Source organism: Cynocephalus volans, chromosome 10, assembly GCF_027409185.1.
Source record: "Cynocephalus volans isolate mCynVol1 chromosome 10, mCynVol1.pri, whole genome shotgun sequence".
Classification (NCBI taxonomy): Eukaryota; Metazoa; Chordata; class Mammalia; order Dermoptera; family Cynocephalidae; genus Cynocephalus; species Cynocephalus volans.
In genome coordinates this window covers 95733976-95757893 of record NC_084469.1, presented here as the reverse complement: position 1 = coordinate 95757893, position 23918 = coordinate 95733976, and the positions used below count along the sequence as shown (strand labels likewise).

The window sequence follows — 23918 nt, the reverse complement described above, 5'->3', positions numbered from 1 at the left end:
GGGCTGACCCCATGGCTCATTCGGGAGAGTGAGGAGCTGGGAGTGCAGTGGCGCTCCCACCGCAGGTTCGGATTCTATACAGGGATGGCCGGTGCGCTCACTGGCTGAGCGCGGTGCGGGTGTCACCAAGCCAAGGGTTGCGTTCCCCTTACCAGTCACGAAAAAGACAAAAAAAAAAAAAAAAAGAAAAGAAAAGGGATCTCAGAGAGCTCCCTTGCTCTTTTTTTTTTTTTTTAAAGATGACTGGTAAGGGGATCTTAACTCTTGGCTTGGTGTTGTCAGCACCACGCTCTCCCAAATGAGCTAACTGGCCATCCCTATATAGGGATCCAAACCCGTGGCCTTGGTGTTATCAGCACCGCACTCTCCCAAGTGAGCCACTGGCCGGCCCTGCTCTCTTGCTCTTATCCACCATGTGCAGACACAACAAAAAAGACAGCCGTGGGGCTGGCTGGTTATCTCAGTAGTTCAAGCACTGTGTTATCACACCAGGACTGAAGGTTTGGATCCCCATAGCAGCCATCTGCCAAAAAAAGAAAAGAAGATAGCCATCAATGGACCAGGAAGTTGTCTCTCACCAGACACTGAACCTGCCACCTGGCGCCTTGATCTTGGACTTCCAGCCCCCAGGACTGTTAAATAAATGTTTGTTGTTTAAGCGTCCCCAGTCTATGGTGTTTCTGTTACAGCCGCCTGAATGGACACGGCCTGGGCTAAGACAGCAATCTGTGCTCTAGGGTGCTCCATTGGCTTGGCTGAAACTTTCCCCGAACTGTGCAGCAGTCTCAGACTCTTCCTCCCCAACCCTCCTTCCTTCCCTCTCTCCTGTCACAGATGGCGGACTGTACGATGGTCTGGCAGGAGTTTCCGCTGCTTCTCCTGCATACCTGGCAGGCACTCCCAATCAACCTCTTCCATGTCTTTTTTTTTTTTTTTTTTTTTTTAGCAGCTGGCCAGTACAGGGATCTGAACCCTTGACCTTGGTGTTACAAGGTGTTGCTGCAACCAACTGAGCCAACCAGCCAGCCCCTAAGCACTTCACTCTTAAAAACTTCACTGTCTATTTTTTTAAGAACGAGGACATTTCCCCTCAAAACCACTCAACCATAATCACACCTAAGAAAAGGAGCAATGATTTGATAATATCATCCAATATGCAGTCCACGTTCCTATGTCCACGATTTCCAGTTTGAGCTTCTTTAAAGCAGATCAAGAACTTAAAGACCATGGGGCCGAATGTGTCCGAGGGCTGAATGTGGCTACGACTGTATATTTTCCAGTCCTTTATAGTTTCTCCATTGCATATAGTTTATGTAACATTGAAAAAAATCCCTGCCTTTGTTAAGTCTTTCCAAAGCGTTGAACTTACTTTTCAGAGAAACAGTAACTCTCTTGAAGAGCTACTCACCTTTCACTGACTTATGGTATGTTAAACTCAATTATGTGAATATGGTAATAAGTACAGGTAAAGGCTCACGTGGCAAAACAAGCCCACAAACAAACAAAAAACACAAAGGGCTGGCTGATTAGCTCAGTTGGTTAGAGCACAGCCTTGTAACACCCAGGTTGAGGGTTCGGATCCCCATTCCAGCCAACTGCAAGAAACAAGCCCATGAGCATGGCTTGGGTTTGGTTTACGGAGGGGACAGCGTGGGCAGGTTCATCCTGCATGTCATTTGAGTGGTGGTCGGTTAGGAGAGCATCTGTTGAACTCCATAATTCCAACTGCAGTGAGAGCTATGAAGATCCACCCAGGTGCAAAGCAGAGCACCTTCTGGGAGAAGATGTTGCTTTAGCTTTGAACTCGTGCGTGTAGGAGTTAGGGTAGAGTGGAGCAAGGTGATCTCCAGGCAGAAAGAGCAGCTTGTGCAAAGGCTGAGGATAGGACGAAATGCTTGAGGTCATAAGGGAGGCAAATGAGGTTGGAATGGAGAGATAAGGGGGAGACTGACAAGGGATGAAGTTAGGGTGGTCAACAGAGGCCACAGCACACTGGGTTGTATCCGATGGCATTTGGGGTGGTTCAGCACTGGCTTTGGGTTCAGATCTATCTGGGCATGAATCTCAGCTCTGCCCTTTAGTGGCTGTGTAATCGTGGATGTGTTACTTAACCTCTCTGGGTCTCAGTTTCCTCATCTGTAGGATGGGAACATATTAATATATTTTATCTCCTAAGGTTGTTGATTGGTACATACTAAGTCTCAGCAAATACTGGCTGTTATTGCCATCTATCTTGAGGTGAACAGGAGTCACAGAAGGAGCCTGTGAAAGGCAACACTTGTCTCACATCCTCATTTGTGGGATTTTTTTGCTTGCTGGCTGGTACAGGTATCAAACCCTGGACCTTTGTGTTATCAGTACCACCCCCTAACCAGCTGAGTTAACCAGCCAGCCCTCATTTGCATTTCTTCTTTTTAATGATGACCGGTAAGGGGATCTCAACCCTTGACTTGGTGTTGTCAGCACCACGGTCAGCCAGTGAGCGAACCGGCCATCCCTATATAGAGATCCAAACCCGGGGCCTTGGTGTTATCAGCACCACACTCTCCCGAGTGCGCCACGGGCTGGCCCCCAATTTGCATTTTTAACACCTATTTGTACATATTTGTGGGGTACAGTGTATTGTTTCAATACATACACATACTATACATTGATTCACTTAGGATAGACAGCATAGCTTTGTATCCATTAATCCATCACCTCCCCTCCACTCCCCACCTCTGGTAACCATTATTCTACTCTCTACTTCTATGAGAACCACTTTTTTTTTAGATTCCACATATGAGTGAGGTCATGTTGTATGTCTTTCTGGGCCAGACTTGACTTCACTTAACATGAAAGTCTCCAATTCCATCTATGTTGCTGCAAATGACAGGATTACTTTTTCTTTTCTTGGCGGCTGCTGGCCAGCAAGGGAATCTGAACCCTCGACTTTGGTGTTATAACACCAGGCTCTAACGAAGGATTTAATTTTTAAAATAACTGAATAGTATTCCACGTGTGCACACACTACAGTTTTTAAAATCCATTCATCTGTTGGGCATTTAGGTTGGTTTCATCTCTTGGCTATTGTGAATAGAGTTGCAATAAACATAGGACTGCAGATTTCGCTTCGAAATATTGACTGCATGTCCTTTGGGTATGTACCCAGCAGTGGGATGGCATAGGGTAGGTAGTTCGATATTTAGTTCTCTGAGGAAGCCCCACACTGTTTTCCACAATGGCTGTACCAATTTCCATCCCACCAAATGTAGGAGGCTTCCCTTTTCTCTGCATCCGAGCTAACATTTATTTTTTGTCTTTTTGATAATATGTATCGGTTTTAAGTTGCATTTTCCCTGATATGGAAATCATGGAGCAATGATGTTGAACGTTTTTTCACATGCCCGTTGACCCATGACCTTGGGGGTTATAAGGCTGCGCTCTTACCGATTGAGCTAAACAGCCAGGCTTTCGTTTGCACTTCTTTTGTTTATTTTTGGCGGCTGGCGGGTAGGGGGATCCGAACCCACGACCTTGATGTTATGAGGCTTGCTTATTTGCATCTTTACTGACTTACTTAGAATGTAGGTAACAGAGGAGTAAATTGCCACACAGGGTCCACCCCAGCAGCTGCCACGCGCGCCCGGCCGAGGCCCGGCCTTCCAGTTGCGTGTCTCGTGCTCAAGAAAAGCCGGGAGCGGGATGCGGGACTCGGGCATCCCAGCCCCCGCCCCGCGCAGCTTCAGCACCGGGGTCGGAGGGAAGGCGAGCCGGGCGGTCTAGGGGCCGGAAGTCGGTCTTCTTTCCTGCTTGACCAGCGTCAGTGACAGCCAATCATGTCAGGGAATGTGAAGGGGCCAGCCAATGGGGAGGCCACAACCAGATGCCCGCGGCGGAGGAGGGCGGGGCGTCGAGGTGCGGCGGGAGGGACGGGCGCGCCGACCAATGGGTGGCGGGATCCACCTCCCGGGGGCGGGCGCTGGCGGGCGCGGTGACGTCGGCGCAGGCGCGTCGCGGCGACCGAGGCGGCGGGGCCGGACCGAGAGGCGGCGGCCAGCGCGGCGGCGGGGCCGGCCGGCGACGCGGGTCGCGGAGGGTGTGGAGCGGGCGAGGTCCGAGGCCGACGGGTTGGATGGGGCCGGTCGGCGCTTTGGGGGGCCCTTGGAGGACAAGGGGATGGGGGAAAATTGGGAGGGGGACATTTGGGGACCCCCCCCCCCAGAGCCTACGAGGGGCGTGGCGGCCTTGGGGATGCTTGAACAGGAGCATTAGGGGCTGTGGAGACCGGGGCGGGGGTCACCGGGGTCTGTCTTGGGGCTTGTGCGGAGGTTGGGAGCGGGGGGGTGAGGGATGGTGGAGGAGACTCGGATGCGGGCCTTGGTGGGGCACTCTTGGGGGTTGGGGACCTTTGATTCGTGGGGAGGGGAGGAAGAGGTTAATTTTGCTAGGACAGCGAGGTCAGCGAGGGGCAGGAGTGGGCTTGCAGGAGCTTGGAAGTCACAGTCAAGTTCCCGGGGAATCAGGACAGCCGGGAGGAAGAGACGGGAGGGGCGTTATGTGGATAAGGGTCTTAAGAGACCTGTCCCGTTGTGGGGGGGCTCGGAGGGAGAGTGGGTGAGGATGAAAAGTGTTTGAAGGTAGCTTGATGGGCAGGGACATGGGGGTTTGTTGAGAACGAAAAGTACGTGAGGAGGTGGGCCAGGGGGTAAGGGAGACCTGGGGATTTTAGGAGTGGGGAGAGTGTGAGGAGTTTGCAGGAATGTGGGGGGCTTTGGATGAGTAGGTTGGGGGAAGACCAGGAGGAAGAGGCGAAGAAGGTCTGGGATAGCTTGTGGCGAGCCAGGATATCTCAACGTCTGCTTTCCCTGTTTCCCTCACTCCTCCAGGGTCACAGTCAGGAGACTCCCTGGGGTCCTGTCCCCAGGCCACAGTGACTGCACATTCACTGCAGCAGAAGACCCCGGAGGGTAGACTGGCCACCATGTCCACGTTCAGGCAGGAGGACGTGGAGGAGCACTATGAGATGGGCGAGGAGCTGGGCAGGTGAGCGGTGGAAAAGGGGAGCTGCGGGGTTTTTTTTCTGAACAGTAACTCTCTCTCTCTGTCCTTCATTCTTTATGCCAAGAAGGAACGAGTCAATAGCATGTGCTGGTGGGACAAGTTTGGGCTTTGGAGTCAGACATCTCAAGCTCTGAATTCTTTCTCTGACATCCACCTGTTTCCCTTGGGGAGGAATGTAATTGAGCACATATAGCACCTAATTTGGTGCCTAGCATGTGGCATGAAAACAAGTCGATGGTCGCTATTTCTGTTATTAAAGTCTGTTCCTCTCTCTAATCCTTCTCTGTGGGAGGCACTAGAGTTTCCCCAGCTCTCGTGTGTTTAAAGGGAAGGCTTCCTGCCTGGGCCCACATTCCTGCCGATTGTTTAACATTCTTGCGGGAAAAAACTGTGGTTTCCTGGTCCAGCGAGGCAGCTGATTTCCTGCCTGTCTGGGCCTTGGAGAGACCAGCCAGGCACTGCTAGGCCCATCCCTTTTTTGCAGAGTCTTAAACCTTATTTGGTGAGTTTGCTTCTGGCCAGCCTTCCTGGAGCAACTGCGCCTGTCCCATGATGTCACCAGAAGGGAATGTAAATAACTGTGCCATGCATCAGTCCAGAGAGAGTATTTCAGGCTCATTTGGGATCCTGAAATCCTTCCTTCAGGAATTTCCTTCATTAGAGTGGTTGAGAATGCCAACTTGCCCCCACCCGCCAACCCCTGTGAAAAATTTCATACTTGATTGTTCAAAATGTTTGAGGACCTCCTGCTGGGGGTTGTTTTGGGAAAAGTCAGCAACATTTAATGTGTCTATTCCTTTTAACCCACTGATTTCATCTCTAGGAATTTTATCAGTGGAAATACATACATATATGGATTCAGTGACTGAAGAAAAGGGGCAGTATGACAGTGTTTAGAAGAGCAAGAGATGGGCAGCCTCTTAAATGGCCATCACAAAACCACCAACACCTATGGGCAGAATATTATGCAGCCAGTGAAAGGAACCAAGGAACTCTGTGTCAGCACTGTTCAGTAGAAGTGTAGGGCAGGCCACATGAGTAGTTTATCAATACTTTCTAGTAGCTGTGTTAATTTCTTTTGCGGGGGCTGGCTGGTTAGCCCAGTTGGTTAGATTGTGGTGCTGATAACACCAAGGTCAAAGGTTCAGATCGCTGTACCAGCTCATCCACACACACACAAAAAAAGAAAACACATAAATTTTTTTTTTTTTTTTTGGTAGCTGGCTGGTAAGGGGATCTGAACCCTTGACTTTGGTGCTGTCAGCACCAAGGTCCAACCAAGTGCTCTAACTGGCCACGCGGTGTAGGTGAGTTTATATACACACATACTTACTATTGTGTTAAAAGTGCTCAGTACAGTATCATAGAGGGTGCTTCAAAAAATTCAGGGAAGGAGTTGTGTTATCTCTCAGTTCTATTTTTCCACAAACGTTTTGTTTGTTTATTTTGGTGGCTGGCCGATACAGGAATCGAACCCTGGACCTGCGTGTTAGCAAAACTGTGCTCTAATCATTGAGATAACCAGCCAGCCCATTCCATGAACTTTTTGAAGTGCCCTCATATAGCCTAGGTGTGTGGTAGGCTCTGTATACTTTGTGATGCTTGCACATGACAAAATTGACTATGACTCATTTCTGAGAATGTGTCCCCGTCATTCAGCAACACGTGACTATTCATGTATGTGCTTCTGTGTCCTGGGAGATTCTAGAAGGAAAAGCAAGAAACTGGTGCTAGGGCTGGTCTTGGGTGTGAGACCTAGAATTTTTCACTCTGTATGTTTTTGTGACACTTGATTTTTTTAAAAGTGCACGTGAGCGTTGACTGTGTGCCCTCACTTCAACTATACTGATCCATTTACCCAGGAGTCGGCAAACTGGCCCATGGGCCAGATCCCATAGGGTCATGGACTTTTCTGCCTCTTGCTTTTGCTTAGTCTGCGTGTTAAGAATGGTCAATATATTTTTAAACAGTTGGAAAAAAAATGGAGAGAAGAGTTAAATTTCGTGACACATAACAAGGATATGAACTTCACCTTTCCGTGTCCATAATTAATAATTAAACTGGCATCGGAACACGGCCACGTTGACATGCGGTAGCTGCTGTTGTGCTACAGCTGCAGAGTTAATGAGCAGTCACTGCAGAGACCGACTGGCTTGAAAAGCTTAGAACATTTACTCTCTGGTCCTTTAAACTTTGCTGAGTCCTACGTTTACTGGAAACTTCCTTGCTCCAACGTCCTCCCTGCCTTTCTCTCCTGGCTTCCTTTGGGTCACCTGTCCATCCTTTTCTCCACTTCTAAGTTCTGATTCATCTTTGCAGATTCAGATGAAACTCACCTCCGAGAGACCTCCCTTTTTTTTCTTTTTTTTTTTCTGATCTGAACCCTTGACCTTGGTGTTACAACATGGCGCTCTAACCAGCTGAGCTACCCGGCCAGCTGAGACATCTCTCATGAGTCCCTCAGCTCTTCCCGTTGGGCTCTTCCAGCATTACAGAAGTAAAACCAAACGTTGCAGAAATGTGCAACGTGCTGTTAGAGATTTCTACCCCCCGGCACTGTGGAATCAGGGCTGGATCCTTCTCTGTGGTGGGGCCGTCCTGGGCACTGCGGGTGCTGAGCAGCGTCCCTGGCCCCCACCCACTCCATACCCCAAGCACCCCGCGGTTGTTACAACCACAAATGTCTCCACACATGGCCAAGTATCCCCTGGTGAGGGGCAAAATTGCTCTTGTTGGAGACATTCCACCCATCAGTGTGGTGCTTTTTCAGACTTTGCTTTGATGAATATCCTACTCTGATTATTTTTTTCCCAACATAAATCCACACTGTACCTGCGGCTTTACGGTGGTGTTTTCCCGTTGGTCGTCTGTCCTAGCGCCTAGAGAACCACCCCGTTTTTCCCTAATGGCTGCATATCATTTCAGCGCATGAATTGGCCTGTCTCTTTTCATCTGTGTCCCCAGCATGCTTATGTCACGTCTAGTTCATGGTCAGTATTTACTAAATGTATATTAGATCAATGCCCAAAGCTTTCATTGAGGGCCTACTGTGTGCACAGCTATGCTGGCTGCTGTGGGAGTCACAGACAAGCACAAGGATGTGGCTCAGCTCTCGGGGAGGTTATCTCCTGCTTGGGGACATCAGACGCTCCTGACCAAGGGAGAGGAACGGACGCTAAAGTGGGCAGCAGGGACTCCAAGGAGAGAGATCGTCCGGGTGCAGACAGTGAGACCTGGAATTGCCCGAGAGAAGCTTTGTCGTGGCGCGTTGGTATTGTGTGGGCACCAGGACTCTGAGTGACAGAATCTGAAACCTGTTGGCAGGGAGTAGCATAGGGAAGGGATTGGTTTACAGAAATGAGGAGCCTGGTGTGCGGGCCCCAGGCACAGCTGGACGCTGATGCACCCACGGGAGCCCCGTGTTCCAGGCGTGCAGCGTAGGGGGGTGCTCGGGAGGGGGCGGTTCGGGGCTCCGGCACCACCTGTGGCATTCGGCCTCCCCATCTCCTGTCCCTCCTGTGCCTTGTCCAGGCTTCATCTGTTCTCAGGTGGCCAGGCACATGGCCTCCAGCCATCACCCTGAATCCAAGCCTGGCAGAGAGAGAGAGAGAGAGACTCTTCCCAACAAGAGTCACTTGGCTCTGGTCTAGTCACTTTTTTTTGGTTTGTTTTTTTTTTTAGTGGCTAGACGGTACGGGGATCTGAACCTCTGACCTTGATATTATAAAGCTGTGTTCTAACCAACTGAGCTAACCAGCCAGCCCTGGACTGGTCACTTTGAACTGGAGGCTTTGGTTTTCTGTTTGTCCAGGTCCCGGTCATGACCTCTCCCACCCTCTTGTTGGGGCCAGGGGTCGCCTCAGGCCACCAAATACCCTGGGCTGAAAGTGACCAGTGGAACTGCCCAAGGACAAGTGAGGCCATTGGCAGGAGGCGGGAACCAGTTGGCTCTGGTTCCAGGACTTGGACTCTAGGGCCAGCGGTGCTTGGACTGAAGGGTTGAATCTGGCTTTGCCATCTACGATCTATGTGGCCTTGTGCTAGTCACATTTGTCTTCTGAACCTTAGTTTCTTTATCTCTAAAATGGGGATGTTAGGGCCGGCCCATGGCTCATTTGGGAGAGTGTGGTGCTGGTAACACCAAGTCAAGCGTTAAGATCTCCTTACCGGTCATCTTTAAAAAAAATAATAATAATAAATAATGGGGATGTTAATAGCACCTGCCTTGTTGGGTTGTTTCATAGATGTATCAGGCAACAGTGTAGCTCTCAACATTTTCAGACAAAGATGAGCCCCTGCGGCTTGGGAAGGGCATGTGACCTGATGGCCAGACCCTGTCCTCTTCCAGATTCTCCCTTCTCGAGCCGGTGACTGTGATAAACTCTCAGTTGCAGAGGCAGGAGAGAACTGGGATTCGGTTCTGAGCAAATTCAGTTCCTGAATCTGATTGTGGACCTTCGTCGAGGACTTAGCTGCTGGGAGTTGCTGTGGTGATGGGGATGGTGAGCAGAGCAGGGCCATGTGGGCTCGAATGGGACCCCAGGTTGGCTGCAGATGGACTGGCTGTGGCTGAACGATTGTGGGCGCGTTTCTTTGCACGTGTGTGTGTGCAGGTATGAGGAGCTCTTTCTTCCCAGCTCGAGTGTGCGTCCACAGCCTTGGGAAAGAAACTGGTCCGTGGGTCGACGGGTTGCTGGACTTCCTCCCTGGCCTCCATGTCATGGCGTGCATGTCACAATTAGTGTGCTCGGGCTGCCATAACAGAAACCACAGACTGGGCGGCTTAACAGAAATTTATTGTCATCTCACAGTCCTGGAGCTGCAAATCTGAGGTCAAGGTGTGGGCAGAGCTGGTTCCTCCTGAGTCCTCTCTCCTTGGTGTGTAGATGCCGTCTTCTCCCTTTGTCCTCACATGGTCATCTCTCTCTGTGTGTCTGTGTCCTAATCTCCTCTTCTTATAGGACACCAGTCATATTGGATTAGAGCTCACCTAGTGACCTTATTTTAGTTTGATTTCCTCTTTGAAGACCTTATCTCCAAGTGCAGCCACATTCTGAGGTCCTAGGGGTTAGGACTTAAACATCTGAATTTGGGGGGGACGCAAGTCAGCCAACAACTGTGTCTTTTTACCTATTCCTGTCTCATTCTTCTTTATGTTTTAGTTCAGCTTGGACTAGCACTGGAGGAATAAAATCCTCATATTTAAAAATTAGCAGCATGTGTGGTGCTTGCCACAGTATCCTGGCATGTGGGAAATTCTCAGCCTTCCGTGTTCTTACTGCCAGAGAGTCATGGTGGGAGGGGAGGTGGACCTGGAAGTGTCAGGTTGGTGGATGTAGGCACAGGGCATTTCAGGTGTGGGGAGCTTTGGCAAAGACTGAGGTGTCCAGGCAGGCTGAGTCTGATTAGGACCACTTCACCATTGTTGTCTGAATGTGCCCTCAGCTTTCTGATCAGCGTGAGTTTCCTGTGGCTGCTGTTAACGAATTACTGCAAGTCAGTGCCTTAGAAGAACATGCATTTATTCTCTTAAAGTTCTGGAGGGCAGGGGAGGACCCATGTCCTCCTTTCCCACCTTCTAGAGGTGCCTGCAGCCCTCAGCTCGTGGCCCCTTCCTCCGTCTGCAAAGCCAGCAGCACAGCGTCTTCCAGTCTCTCTCCGCCTCTGACCCTCTGCCTCCCTCTTGTGAGGACCCTGGGCCCCTGGGTAATCCAGGATGACCTCCCATCTCAAGGTCCTTAACTCCATCCCATCTGCAGAATCCCTTCTGCCATGTGAGGTGATATGTTCACAGGTTCCAAGGATTAGGACGTGGACATCTTTGAAGGGGCCATTATTCAGCCTATAGGATCGGTAATAATTTGGCATCTCCCGCCTGCCCACCTTGAACTTCACCCACCTCTGACCACCAGGGTGTGTGCAGAGCATATCCGCGATGGCCTGCTGACGAGGGCGGTGGTCTTATGGGCTTGTTAGCTCCCGCTCTGCCCCCCCCACATCAGCACTTGGAAGTGGTGATGGGCATGTGTCTGTCTCCATCTGTCGACTCTAGTTCTAGGATGGGAGGTCCCAAGGACTGGCAGACATCCACCTGGCCCACGAAAGCCCCCAACACCTGGAGCTGGGCTGGAGGGCACAGGAGCCCGAGCCAGATTTGAAAGCGGCAAGCCCCTGAGGCTGGCTGGAGCCTGGGCTGATGGCAGAGTCCAGTCAAGGCCATGGGATGGGGAGGGGGTGGGGGAGGGCTGCCAGCCCCAGGCAGCTGTTGGCTTCTCAAGTGATGATAATGCAGCTGGCCCCCAGTGCTTGCCTTGTGCCACCTGCATGCACGGGTCTTGTTCTCCCCTCGCAGCAACCCCCAGGGGGTGGTGCCACCGTCCCAACTCCCCATGGGACCAGGAAAGGGGACCCCTGACCAGTGTCCCGAGAGTTGGTGGCTGAGCCGGAGTCAGGTCTCTGCTCCCTGAGTCCCACTGCTGTTCCGTGCTCCTGGAGAGGCGTAGCCAGCCTCTCTCTGCCAGGGAGGAGGGGCTGTCCGGCCTTGCCATCACCAACTCCTTGCCATTTCCACGGCTGCTGTCTTGGTTCCAGTGCGTCCTCACTCCGCTGTCCTTGCTCCTCACACCTCCCTGCTGCACCCTGGAGCTCTTCCCCAGCCCGGTTGGGAATCCAGGACAGATGGCCCTTCCAAGAGCCCCACCCACACGCCCCCTTCCTGCAGGCAGACCCACCCCATTATCCCGGGGCTTGGGGTCTTTATTCTCAGAGTGGCCCTAATGTCTGGAACGTGTCAGGGAGGGGCTGGGTGATCAGAGGGCCCCCCAGACTGCCTGGCCTGTGCCCTCCCAGAGGGCGCAGAGCTGCTCACGGCTGTGTGTCTGGGGACCCTGCTGGCCTGGCCACCCCCTCCCCTCATCCGTCCTTGAGGCCTCTCCACCAAGCTTCCTTCCTCTGTGCTCTCTTTCCTCGTGTCCCTGGACTTCACAGTCTCTTTCCTCTTGAGCCCCTGGCAGTGCCTTGTTGACGTTTCCTGTCTGGAATTCCTGTCATGAGATTCATCCCTACCCCTATGTGTGTGTTCCTATAATTTCTCTTTTTTTGCAGCTGGCCGGTACAGGGATAGAACCCTGGACCTTGGTGTTATCAGCACCACACTCTAACCAAATAGCTAACCAGCCAGCTTCCTTGTAATTTATTATTTTTTCCCAAAGAAAAGATCTCACATATTCATTATAGAATCAGTCTACTTGGACAGAGCATGAAAACAAAGAATTTCCCCAATAAAATGTGTCCAGATTTTCAGCTCGATACAGTGAGATGATAGTGACATCAGTCAAGTGGTAAGTACATGTGCCATGTCATGAGCTGATCTTTGTAGACCCGGCTTGTTCTTTTCCAGTGTCTCCTCTGGGAGCTGTAGCTGATTTTGTTACCAGTTTTCATCCAAATCCGCTGGGGAATGAGCCGATTTTGCCTTTGCTTCTTGGCCAGGAATTGCTTGATCCTGAAAGTCTCGGGAGAAGACATGGAGAGGAAGGGAGGCCAATACACCCCGATGGTGGAGAAAGGTCCCCTGTAATTTCTTGAAGGTGGGGTCGGCACCCCACAGCCCCCAGGCCAGATGCCACCGTGGCCTGGGTGAGTGTGGCCCACCAGCTCAGGACGGTTTTAAAATTAAATGTTATTTTTAAATTTTATTCATTTTTAATTTAATGTTTTGACATTTATCAGTTTATTATAAAGGATATCACCAAGGCTGCAGACAAGCAGCCCGTGGAAGAGGTGCACAGGGGAGGTGTGGGGGGCGGGAGCTTCTCTGCCACCTCCACGTGTTCACCAACCCGGAAGCTCCTCGTTTGTACTTTTTTTACACAGCAATAAAAATACATCGGAATTGTGACAGAAACCACATGGCCCACAGAGCTTAAAATATTTACCATCTGGGCCTTTTCCGTTCACTCCTGAGGTAAAGCAGTAGTTAACATAGCCGAGTGTCAGCTCCAGGGTTTGGGCAGCTCCCTGCAGTGTAGGAAATTGAATTTCACGCTATTTTAAAACAGCTTTATTGAAATAGAATTTACGTACCATATAGTTCACCCATTTAAAGTGTGCAATTTAGTGCTCTTTAGTATATTCACAAAGTTGTATAATCATCTCCCTACCTAGTTCCAGAACATTCCATAACCACATAAAAAAACTCTATGCCCATCAGCCGTCACTCCCCATCCCCTCCCCCAGTCTCTGACAACTGTGAACCCACTTTCTGTCTCTGTGGATTGGCCTGTTCTGGACATTTCATGTACATGGAATCACTACGTGGCCTTGTGTGTCTGGTGTCCGTCACTGAGCGTGATGTATTTAAGGTGCATCCACGTGATAGCGTGTTTCAGAGCCTGGTTGCTTTTCATGGCTGAGTGTTATTCCAGTGTGTGGATGGACCATGCTGTGTTCATTCATTTATCCATCGATGGACACCTCGGTTGTTTCTACTTCTTAGAAGTTATAAATAATGCTGTTATGAATATTCACATACAAGTTTTTGTGTGGATGTATGTTTTCATTTCTCTTGGGCGGATGTCTGTGAGTGGAATTGCTGAGTCACGTGGCAATTCTCTGTTCAACTTTTGAGTAAGTGCCCGATTGTTTCCACGGTGGCTGCCCCAGTCCCGCCAACAGCATTTGCAGCTCGTCTGCCCCTCCTCGTCTCACCCTTGTTTTGTAGGTGCGTGTGTTTCTCTCAGTCTGCCTGTGGAATAAGGAGCTCTGTGAAGTCAGTGGCCTTTTTTTTTTTATGTTCTTTGTAGACCAGGATTCAATGTTTTTTTCCCCCTTTTCTTGTTAGATTAAAAAAAATGATGCAATGAAATACTCTGTGAAAGGTTCAATCAGGGGCTGGCTGGTTAGCTTAGTTGGTTAGAGCGTGGTGTTGTTAACACCAAGGTCCGGAGTTCGATCCCTGTACCGGTGCCAGCTGCCAAAAACAGAAAAATAAGTAAATAACAGAACAATCAATATAGAATTGCATCAGATAAAAAATAAACCTCCCCTTCGCTGCCTGCTCTCTCTCAGTCCCTCCTGGGGGTCCTGTGGTTAACAGGCCACCGTGTGTCCTTTCCTCTGCATACACATGGAAACACGTGTGTGTCGTGGCCACCGCAGGCAGCTCTTTAAAGCCAAAAGGTCCCATTCCACGTGCCGTTCTGCAGCTCGCTCTTTTCACTTAACAAGTCTTCATGAAGGTCTTTCTCATCTGCATGTAAGGAGCCGTCCCTGTTCTTTTTGTGACAGTGTATAATTCTGCTGGGTGTGTCATTATTTGTCCCAGTTCTCCTTTGATACACATGGAGCTGTTTCTGTGCTTGCACTGTTCAGAGAAACCTCGGCAGCCGTTGTCCTGTGTGTCATTCACACCGATATCCACATACCTCTGGGTACAGTCTTGGAAGGGTTGGGAGCCACGCGTGCGAATGGCGCCGGGTGCAGGGAAATTGCTATCCGAGAAGGAAGAGTTCCCGCTCCCCCTCATGGCAAGGTGCTGTCCTGTGTGCCCGGTGTCCCTTGAGGTGCCCAGGGCAGGGCTGTGCACTGAGGGGCAGATGGAGGTGTTGGGGGAGCAGCCCCAGCTCACCCCCATCCCCCCCTCCCCATAGCGGCCAGTTTGCCATCGTGCGGAAGTGCAGGCAGAAGGGCACGGGGAAGGAGTATGCGGCCAAATTCATTAAGAAGCGCCGCCTGTCATCCAGCCGGCGGGGGGTCAGCCGGGAGGAGATCGAGCGGGAGGTGAACATCCTGCGGGAGATCCGGCACCCCAACATCATCACCCTGCACGACATCTTTGAGAACAAGACGGATGTGGTGCTCATCCTGGAGCTGGTGTCAGGCGGGGAGCTCTTCGACTTCCTGGCTGAGAAGGAGTCACTGACGGAGGATGAGGCCACCCAGTTCCTCAAGCAGATCCTGGACGGCGTCCACTATCTGCACTCCAAGCGCATTGCACACTTCGATCTCAAGGTGTGCCTGCCGGGCCTGGGGCCAGCGTGAGGAAGCTGGGGCCAGGAGGAGAGGGTCTTTGAATGCATGTCCCCAAGGGTCTGGGAATGGGAGGGCTCCAGCTGGGACCTGGGAAGGAGTTGGCAGGGACGACAGAGGTCTTCTCCCACCCACAGCCAGAAAATATCATGCTCCTGGACAAGAACGTGCCCAGCCCGCGGATCAAGCTCATTGACTTTGGCATTGCCCACAAGATTGAGGCAGGGAATGAGTTCAAGAACATCTTTGGCACCCCAGAGTTTGTGGGTGAGGCCCCCCCGGGGGCTGGGACCTAGGGCTTGGGGAGGTGGGCTCCCCTCCCAGCACAGTGAGAGCTGTGAAGATCTCAATCCAAAGTCCATATCCTTGAGAGCCATGAAGGCAGGGCTCTGCCACTCCCATTGGCCACTGTTTCCCCATGTCTGACCCTTCTGTCTCCCCATCCCCCACAGCTCCTGAAATTGTCAACTACGAGCCCCTGGGCCTGGAGGCGGACATGTGGTGAGTGTCGGGGTTGGGGGTTCCCTTCTCTCAAGAGCACCCCTCTGTCCCCCAGTCCTCCAGAGCCACAGGCTGGGGATGAAGCCCGTCCTCTTGGGTGTTAGTGTGTTGCTTTGTGTTGCTTTGTCCCCCACGGATTTGTCACCCCTCTTCCCCTGGGTGACAGAGATGCAAAGGATTACTCAAAGCCCATCTCTTCTGAGCAGTGAGAGACCCCGAAGTGGTTAACTTCCCTGGAACCCTCAAGTAAGAGGCAACCCTTCCTCAGGAAATTATCCCCAAATTGGGATTCTCTTCCTGCATTTATTTTCCCAACCAGGAAGTTACAGGAAGAGAACATAGGTGGGGTTATAGTTTAACAATATAGGCTGGTAACTCTCAGTGAAACAAGCCAGATGACATTCCAGTAGACAATTAAGTGATCCACCAACAAAAGCTTGATGTTAGCAAACATTCCTTCTCCTGCTAGCCTTTCCAGCAACTTAGATATCAGCCAGTAACTCATCTGTCCTTGAGCCGGCAACTTTGCTGTGCCACAATTCTTATCTTGCAACAGAGACTCAATAGTCTGAGGAAAATTTCCAGTCCTCCGCAAGGTCAATATTTGAAACTGCAAGGCTTTGGAAAACCAGGCCCCGTGAAGTACATTTGCTTTATAGTATATTCCACATTGGTGTTGTCGGGGCCTGGGGAGGACGGACCATTGCATTAGAAGCTGCGGCCTGAGGGCCATCAGGCCCAAAAGCTAAGAGTGGTTTTCACATTACGAGAAGGTTGTTACAAAGACAAGACAGACGAGTATGTGACAGAGACCATTGTGGCCCACTAAGCCTGAAATGTTTGCTCTCTGACCCTTTATGGAAAGAGGCGGCCAACCCCGCCTTAGACCACACAGGCCCAGAGAGGGTCCCCCGTCTGCGAGGGTGGACCAGCCCGTCCGGCCTGCCACGTCTGGTTGTCTGTGGGGCCACTGTGCTCCCTGCTCTGTCTCCACCCACCGGCCAATATGTACTTTGACAGGCAGGTGTAGCTGGAGGTGCACAGATACCAAATCCTGAGGCTCTGGGAGCTAGGAAGAGAAAGGGGCTTGGCCAAGGCCATGTGGCGCCCAGAAGGCAGAGCAGGTCCTGTCCTCGGGGGAGGCTGGGCTCTGGACCCCATCGCCCTTTAGAGAGGGGAGCCTTGCTGTAGGGTTTGGGTGCAGGCCTGGCGGCCAGGCTGACCCCCCGTCTCTTGTCTCTTCTGCAGGAGCATCGGTGTGATCACCTACATCCTGTGAGTAGCTAGCCAGGGCTGTCCTGCCTTTTGACTGTGGCTGTGTCATGTAGTGGTTGGCTGGACAGGACGGCTACACGCCCAGGGGCTCTCTGTGTTATGCATGTGGACACTGGGTCCCCAGCCCAGGCTCTGACCTGTCCAGGGTGCTCACTGGGTATTGGATGAATGAGTGAGTGAATGAATGAGTGGGTAAATGAATGGCTGTCACAGGGACAGTTTTAAAGGCAGAATGACCAGTGCAGGCCCAGCTCCAGGCGCCCATGCGTCCTCCCTTCCTCTCTGGCTGTGAGCCGGCAGCCTGGCCTCCCTCTGAACGTGTGGAAGAGGGACCTGACCGCTCAATCTTTGCTTCCAAGGCCACCGTTCTGTCCCTTCCTGAGTCAGCCTCCCAGTCTTTATCTTCTTGCTTGTCGAATGGGTGTAGCGATCAGATCCAAAGCCTCCAGGAGATGGGTTTTTAGACATTTTTGTTTGTTTTTTAAGTTTGAGATGACCGTTGACTTAGAGAAGAGCTGTAGAAACAGTGTAGACGTCCAGCCTCTCCTGTGCATGTCTTCCCCGAGCACAGGGCGTCGCCCGCACTGAGATGTTAGCCTTAGTTCTAGGCTAGGAGAAGTGTCAGACTTAATCACGTGTCCTCAGTTTTCCCACTCACGTCTTCATTCTGGTCCAGGACCCCATCCAGGATCCCACATGACATTTATCATCTCAGCTCCATAAGCGCTTCCAATCCGAGACCATTCCTCAGTCTGTCCTTGTCCTTCATGACCTTGACGCTGATGAGCCCTGGTCAGGGTTTTGCAGAAGTTCACCCCACATGGGGCTGTCTGATGTTCTCGTGGTTGTCGGGTGCTCTGCATCTCTGCGTCTCTGTCCTGGGTCCCATGCAGGGACTGCTATGTCGTCCTCACAGCGTCTGATGGGAGGCACATGACATGTGTCGTCGCCATGACGTTAACCTTGATCCCAGGGCAGAACCCGTTAGCAGGCAGGACTCCCCACTGGAAGGTCACTGTTTTCCCTCTGTAGTTACTGAGTGTTTGGGGAGATGCTTTGAGACTATGCATTTATGTAGATATTTTGAGTTTCCAAGGAGATGTTTGTTCATTCATTTTCGCCCCTATCAGTGACTGGGAGGAGGATGTTTAATGCCTTTTGGTTGGTGGCGAGGGGATCATCGGGGGAAGGTTCTAGGGAAGTGCAGATGTGTGGGGTGGCTGGGCACCTACTGTCCTCCTGTCCTTTATGTGTGCTCCATTGTTGGCACGATGGGGTTGGGTGGTGGCCCAGGCCGCAGCACGGTTTTGAGTCCCATGTCCATCTTCTAGTTTAAGTGGTGCATCCCCGTTCCTGGGCGAGACCAAGCAGGAGACCCTCACCAACATCTCGGCTGTGAACTATGACTTTGACGAGGAGTACTTCAGCAACACCAGCGAGCTGGCCAAGGACTTCATCCGCCGGCTGCTGGTCAAAGACCCCAAGTACGAGCACAAGGGCCGGGCAGGGGGGCTGTGGGGCAGCCCTGCCACATTGAATGGGGGGGTGAGCCCAAGTGGCTGTGGGCAGAACTTGGGCCTCTCCTGCTCGCTGTGACCTTGAGAAATGCCCCCTCCTTGGGGGTAGGCCTGGGGCTTGGCTTCCTCTTCGGTCCAGATATAGTAAACTAGTGGCTGTGGTCGGCCCATGCCGTGTTTTTAAGACACTTTTAATTTGTTGCCAGTATTTATTTTACAACTTTTTTGGCAGCCGGTACAGGGATCCAAACCCTTGACCTTGGTATTATAAGGCTGTGCACTAACCACCTGAGCCAACCAGGCAGCCCCTGTTTCCAGTGTGTAAAATAGTCTTAGGGCTGGCTGGTTAGCTCTGTTCGGAGCACAGTGTTGACAACACCAGGGTCAAGGGTTTGGATCTACATACCGGCCAACTGCCAAAAAAACCCCCAAGGTTTCACGTAAAATTCCGGACTACTGTTATGTTTCCCTAGAAAAATCTAGAATTCTGGCAACACTGAGCCCTCCCTCACAGGAGCTCCCAGCCACTGCAATCCTCCCCAGCTGCCCGGCCCCTCCATGGGCGCCTGAGTTTGCGACCTCCGGAGGTCTCAGAACAGAATCCCCCATAAAACACCGAGACGCAGGGTCCCGCCCCATAGCCCCTGGGGTTGGCCAGGCAGAGGCTGGAGGGAGACTTTAGGGGCTTGGGGATTCTGGGAGTTGGGTGCAGGTGGCACATGTGTGACTAATGGGGTTGGGGATACCTTCTAGGAGGAGAATGACCATCGCCCAGAGCCTGGAACATTCCTGGATCAAGGTGAGAGGCGGGGGCTGCTCCAGGGGCTGCTGCCTTTGCCTTTTCTGTGGGGCCCAAGGGACCACAGATGTGACAAGTCCTCAGTACCTGGGGAGGTTCCCAGGGCATTGGGCCTGGGTGGCAGGGGGTCCTCTTGAGATGGCATGAGATGGCATGGGAGCCCGAGTCCCTGGTGCTGGGCTGCCGCTGTCTCACTGAGAGAGACCGTGGGGGAGCCTCAGCCCGTCTGTCCAGCAGGGCTGACTCCCATGGAATCTTCTCAGGAAGGGGTCTCTGGGCCAGGGGTTGGCAACCTTTTCCTCTAGAGAGCCAGAGGGGAGATACTTTTGGCTTTGTGAGCCGGGCAGGAAGGTCACCAAGGCTGACGCTAGGCAGTGCGTGGGGCCGGCTGTGGCCCTCGGCGGGGCCTGCTCCAGGCCTCACCCCCCGTCCCCACGCAGGCCATCCGGAGGCGGAACGTGCGCAGCGAGGACAGTGGACGGAAGCCCGAGCGGAGGCGCCTGAAGACCACGCGCCTCAAGGAGTACACCATCAAGTCACACTCGAGCATGCCGCCCAACAACACCTATGTCAACTTCGAGCGCTTCTCCAAGGTGCTGGAGGAGGTGGCGGCGGCCGAGGAGGGCCTGCGCGAGCTGGAACGCAGCCGGCGACTGTGCCACGAGGATGTGGAGGCGCTGACCGCCATCTACGAGGAGAAGGAGGCCTGGTACAGGGAGGAGCATGAGGGCATCGGCCAGGACCTCCGGCAGCTGCGCCAGGAGCTGCACAAGACCGAGGCGCTCAAGCGGCAGGCCCAGGAGGAGGCCAAGGGCGCCCTGCTGGGGGCCAGTGGACTCAAGCGCCGCTTCAGCCGCCTGGAGAACCGCTACGAGGCCCTGGCCAAGCAGGTGGCCTCTGAGATGCGCTTCGTGCAGGACCTGGTGCGGGCCATGGAGCAAGAGAAGCCACAGGGCGTGGAGTGTGGCCTCCGCTAGGTCTGGGCTGCACGGGGTGGACTGGCAGGTGGGGACCTGGGCTTGGGAACGCCTCCCTGTAGGACTTTGGTTTTCCTATCACTCTCCTTGTGGCCTCAGTCAAGCCCCTAGGCTGGGGGCTGAGGTGGGAAGAGCCCTAGGCCAGACCCCACAAGTTCCTGGAGCTCTGTCCTGGGTGGGGTCTGGACCTCCCTGCCCCTGAGGCCGCTGTCTGCATGGTCTCGCCTCCCCCTGGACTCAGCCCCTTTCTCCTGTGACATCAGCGACATCTCTGAGGCCTTTCAGGGCAGCATTGCCTCACACTGTCTGTGAGGGGTCGGTACCACCAGGACAGAACTGGACACAGGACACAGTGGCCTCATGCCTTGCCAGATGGTGGGGGTGGCAGCCTTCACACTCAGGGTCTGAGTCAGGAGGCTCTGGGCCCCCATGCCCGGCCAGGTGTGCAGAGCCTGGGGAGGGTTTGGTGGGGCTAGGAAGCTCCTCCACGGTCACAGTCAGTGGTGAGGTGGCCTCTGTGCCCCAGACAGCCTCATCTACAACATTCTTGCACAGCCCTGGGCCGGGCACCTGTGGCACAGCCGAGGAGGTTTCCGTCTGGAGGTGGTATTGGGAGCTGATGGCAGAGGCTTGAGTCTCTGTCCCCTCACATCCTGGGGCAGGCAGGGTGCAGAGAGCAGCTGCTGCCCCACAGGCCTCCCTGGAAGCACCCGTAGCATGCCGTGGAGTGGTCCCGATTGGGCATCCTAACTGCCCGCGTCCCCAACACACCAAAGCCGCGAGCCGCCCCTCTCAGCACACCGCCTGGCCCTGCCCACCAGCTGCCTCCAGGGCAGTTCTCATACCCTCCTCTTCAGGGCTGGGCCAGCACGCCTGGCAGCAGGCTTCGTGGACGAGCCATCCCCAGGACGCCCCGCAGGAGGTCAGTGCACCCCAATGGTCTGGGAGGTGCACATTTGGCATCTCTGCTCCAGAGGGCACCTGGCTCTTGGCACACCAGGCTCAGCTGTCCTGTGACAGAGACATTCCACTCGGCTCTGCTGGTGTCCTCAAGCACCTGGCCAGCAGCCCCTGCTAGGTGGGTGGGCTCTTCTGCGGTTTCCTGGCCCCGGGGGCTGAGCATGGGGTCCTGGTGGGCAGTACTGCTGGGTGCCGCTAGGTGCCACCCCTTGGCCCAGGGGAGGTCTTGGGACAGGCGGGCGCAGGGAGGACCGGGCAGGCGGGGACAGCCCTCAGCATTCCCTGGCTGCAGCTGCTGGCCGGAGCTTAGCCTGCCATGCCGCTGCCAGGTGAGGCGGGACCTTGGGACCTGGCCGTGGGGCCCAGCAGAGGGGTCTCCAGCTGCTGCTGTGCCCAGGCCCTTGGATGCCCACTGCAAACTCTGTTGTAGCGCATGCGCGCATCTATGCAATAATGTGCCTGCTGGAAGCCAAAAGAAATAAAATCCAACTTCCCTGACATCAAGGTGTCACCGTGGTTCGGGCCCCAGCAGGGGCAGCAACCCTCGGGCACCAATGCTGAGTCCTGAGGCGTGTTTATTTTTTTTATTTTTAATTTTTTAAAAAAAAGATGACCGGTAAGGAGATCTTAACCCTTGGCTGGCACCATGCTGACAACACCAAGTCAAGGGTTAAGATCCCCTTATCGGTCATCTTTTAAAAAAATTAAGTGTGCAATTAGGTAGTTTTAGCACATTCTCAGTAATAACGTGTGGGTGTTCACAGCAGCATGATTCATAGTAGTTAACAGGTGGTGACATCCCACATGTACCTTATTGAACAAATGGACAGACAGCACAGCCCATCCACATGCTGGAACATCACTCAGCCATGAAAAGGAACGAGGCTCTGACACGCTACCACGTGGATGGACTTGAACACATCATGCTCAGTGACAGACGCCAGACCCAAAAGGCCATACAGTGTGTGACTCCATTTATATTAAATGTCCAGAACAGGCAGATCCACAGAGACAGAAAGTGGATTTGTGGTTGCCAGGGGATGGGGAGCGACTGCTGATGGGGACCGGGTTTCATTTGGGATGATGATAAACTTCTGGAACAAGGTAGTGGCAATGGTTACGACCTTGTGAATGCACTTAACGCCACTGAATTGTGCACCCAGAAATGGTTAGAATGGTAAGGTTAGTTACGTGTATTTTACCATAATTAAAAAAGGAAACAATGCCAGGCTCCTGGAAGAAGCTGTGTGTGAAGTCACACATGACATCCTTGTCCTGCAGATCTCCTTCAGCCTCCCATCCTCCCTCCACGTTAAATAGGGGGTGGGGGTAAGCCCTGCAGGCAAGCAAGTCACCTTATGGTAAAGGCAGAGCCGCTGGGAGCCCCTGACATCCGCCTCGGGAAAGTCTGCTGCTCAAGAGATTTTTTGGTGCCCTTTTCAAGTTATGAGCTGGATTTAAATCCTCCCAAAAGACTCAACTCCACCCTAACAGCTCAAACAAATACATATCACTATTTTTGTTTGTTTTGACAGTTGCCTGGTCTGGGATCTGAACCCTTGACCTTGAATTACGAGGCTGCGTTCTAACCAAGTGAACTAAGCCTTTTTTTTCACTCCGAGATCTATTTAGATGCTCTGGTGATTAATAAAATGACAATAACCCCCCCCCCCCCAAAAAGGGCTGAAAGCAATAAATACTATATCACACTTAACTGGCTGTATACTGGGTTTGCAAGGGAGCAGTCGTTCAAGTCCATTTTTGTGCTTTGAGTCGAGAATGTGGGCAGAAAGCTCTTTTTGTAAAAGGCCAGATAGACAGTACTTTTGTCATTGGAGGCCAGAATGCTTCTGTTGTGGCTATCAACCCTGCCATCACAGTGGGAACGCTGCCATAGGTGATATGTAAGTGACTGTTCATGGCCGAGTGCTAGTAAAACTTTACAAAATCGGGGTGGGCTGCATTTGGCCCGCAGGCCAGAGTTTGGGGACCCGAGTTTGCAGACTTCTGGCCTAGACGACTCCAGCGCCCCATAGGAACCATGTGAGGACACAGCCACTAGGTGGCACCAGGGAGTCCAACCATCCCCAGCTCCCCATCCCGGAGGCTGGGGGGGGAGGGGCAAGCAAAACTTCGCGCGGGGGCTCCAGCCTTCAGCCACTCCCATCCCCCCCGCCTTCCTTTGGGCATCTCCGAGATGCCCATGAGGTGCCTGCCTTGTCAAGGACACCCCCAAACAGAAGCCATGTTGGGTGGCAGTGCAGTGACGGGCCCTGCCTTCGGGGGCTCTCCAATCCCATTTGATTCCAGCTCAACAGCAGTGCGTGTCTCGGTTCAGTCTGCAGAGGATTGAACAGGGACACGTGATGGGACAGCCATTGAAGGCTGAATTGTTTCGCTGTAAAATATGTTGACGTCCTAACCCCCGGAACCTGCGAATGGGGACTTTTGAAGATATAATTAGGTGAGATGAGGTCACACTGGAATAGGGTGGGTCCTAAACACAATGACGGGTGTCCTTATAAGAAGTCCATGATGAGACAGAGGCAGAGACTGGGTGATGCAGCCACAAGCCAAGGAGCCCCAAGGACAGCTGACCCCCACCCCTGGAGTCTGCAGAGGGAGCGTGGCTTGGACGACACTTTGGTTGTAGGCTTCTGGCCTCCAGGACTGTGAGAGAGTACATTTCTGTTGTCTAACCACTCCAGGAAACAAAATTTGTTAGGACAGCCCCAGGAAACGAATACAGGACCTCCGGGGTCGAAATGTGGCCATGGTGGGTGTCCTCTGCCAGCCACAGTGTCTGGCACCCAGCCA

General features: G+C 52.8%; 1 protein-coding gene across 2 annotated transcripts; it reads left to right on the top strand.

Moving 5' to 3' along the window:
• Positions 1-4007: 4007 nt before the first annotated feature.
• DAPK3 (death associated protein kinase 3) lies at positions 4008-21599 on the top strand. Of its 2 annotated transcripts, none has more exons than XM_063110433.1 (9): positions 4008-4094; positions 4869-5025; positions 14694-15054; positions 15210-15339; positions 15525-15573; positions 16822-16848; positions 18180-18332; positions 19119-19164; positions 19605-21599. In XM_063110433.1, exons 2-9 carry the CDS (start codon positions 4964-4966, stop codon positions 20139-20141), a joined length of 1365 nt encoding a protein of 454 aa, XP_062966503.1. In that variant the 5' UTR covers positions 4008-4094; positions 4869-4963; the 3' UTR covers positions 20142-21599. The 2 variants fall into 2 exon arrangements, with proteins under 2 accessions (XP_062966503.1, XP_062966504.1); XM_063110434.1 differs by having other exon boundaries at positions 4861-5025.
• Positions 21600-23918: the final 2319 nt, after the last annotated feature.

Excerpts from the sequence above, each read along its gene's own strand:
- DAPK3 (XM_063110433.1), top strand. The coding sequence starts at position 4,964 with ATGTCCACGTTCAGGCAGGAGGACGTGGAGGAGCACTATGAGATGGGC. Across the intron at positions 15,574-16,821 it reads GGCCTGGAGGCGGACATGTG|GAGCATCGGTGTGATCACCT; the intron begins GTGAGTGTCGGG and ends TCTCTTCTGCAG. Across the intron at positions 16,849-18,179 it reads GGTGTGATCACCTACATCCT|TTTAAGTGGTGCATCCCCGT; the intron begins GTGAGTAGCTAG and ends TCCATCTTCTAG.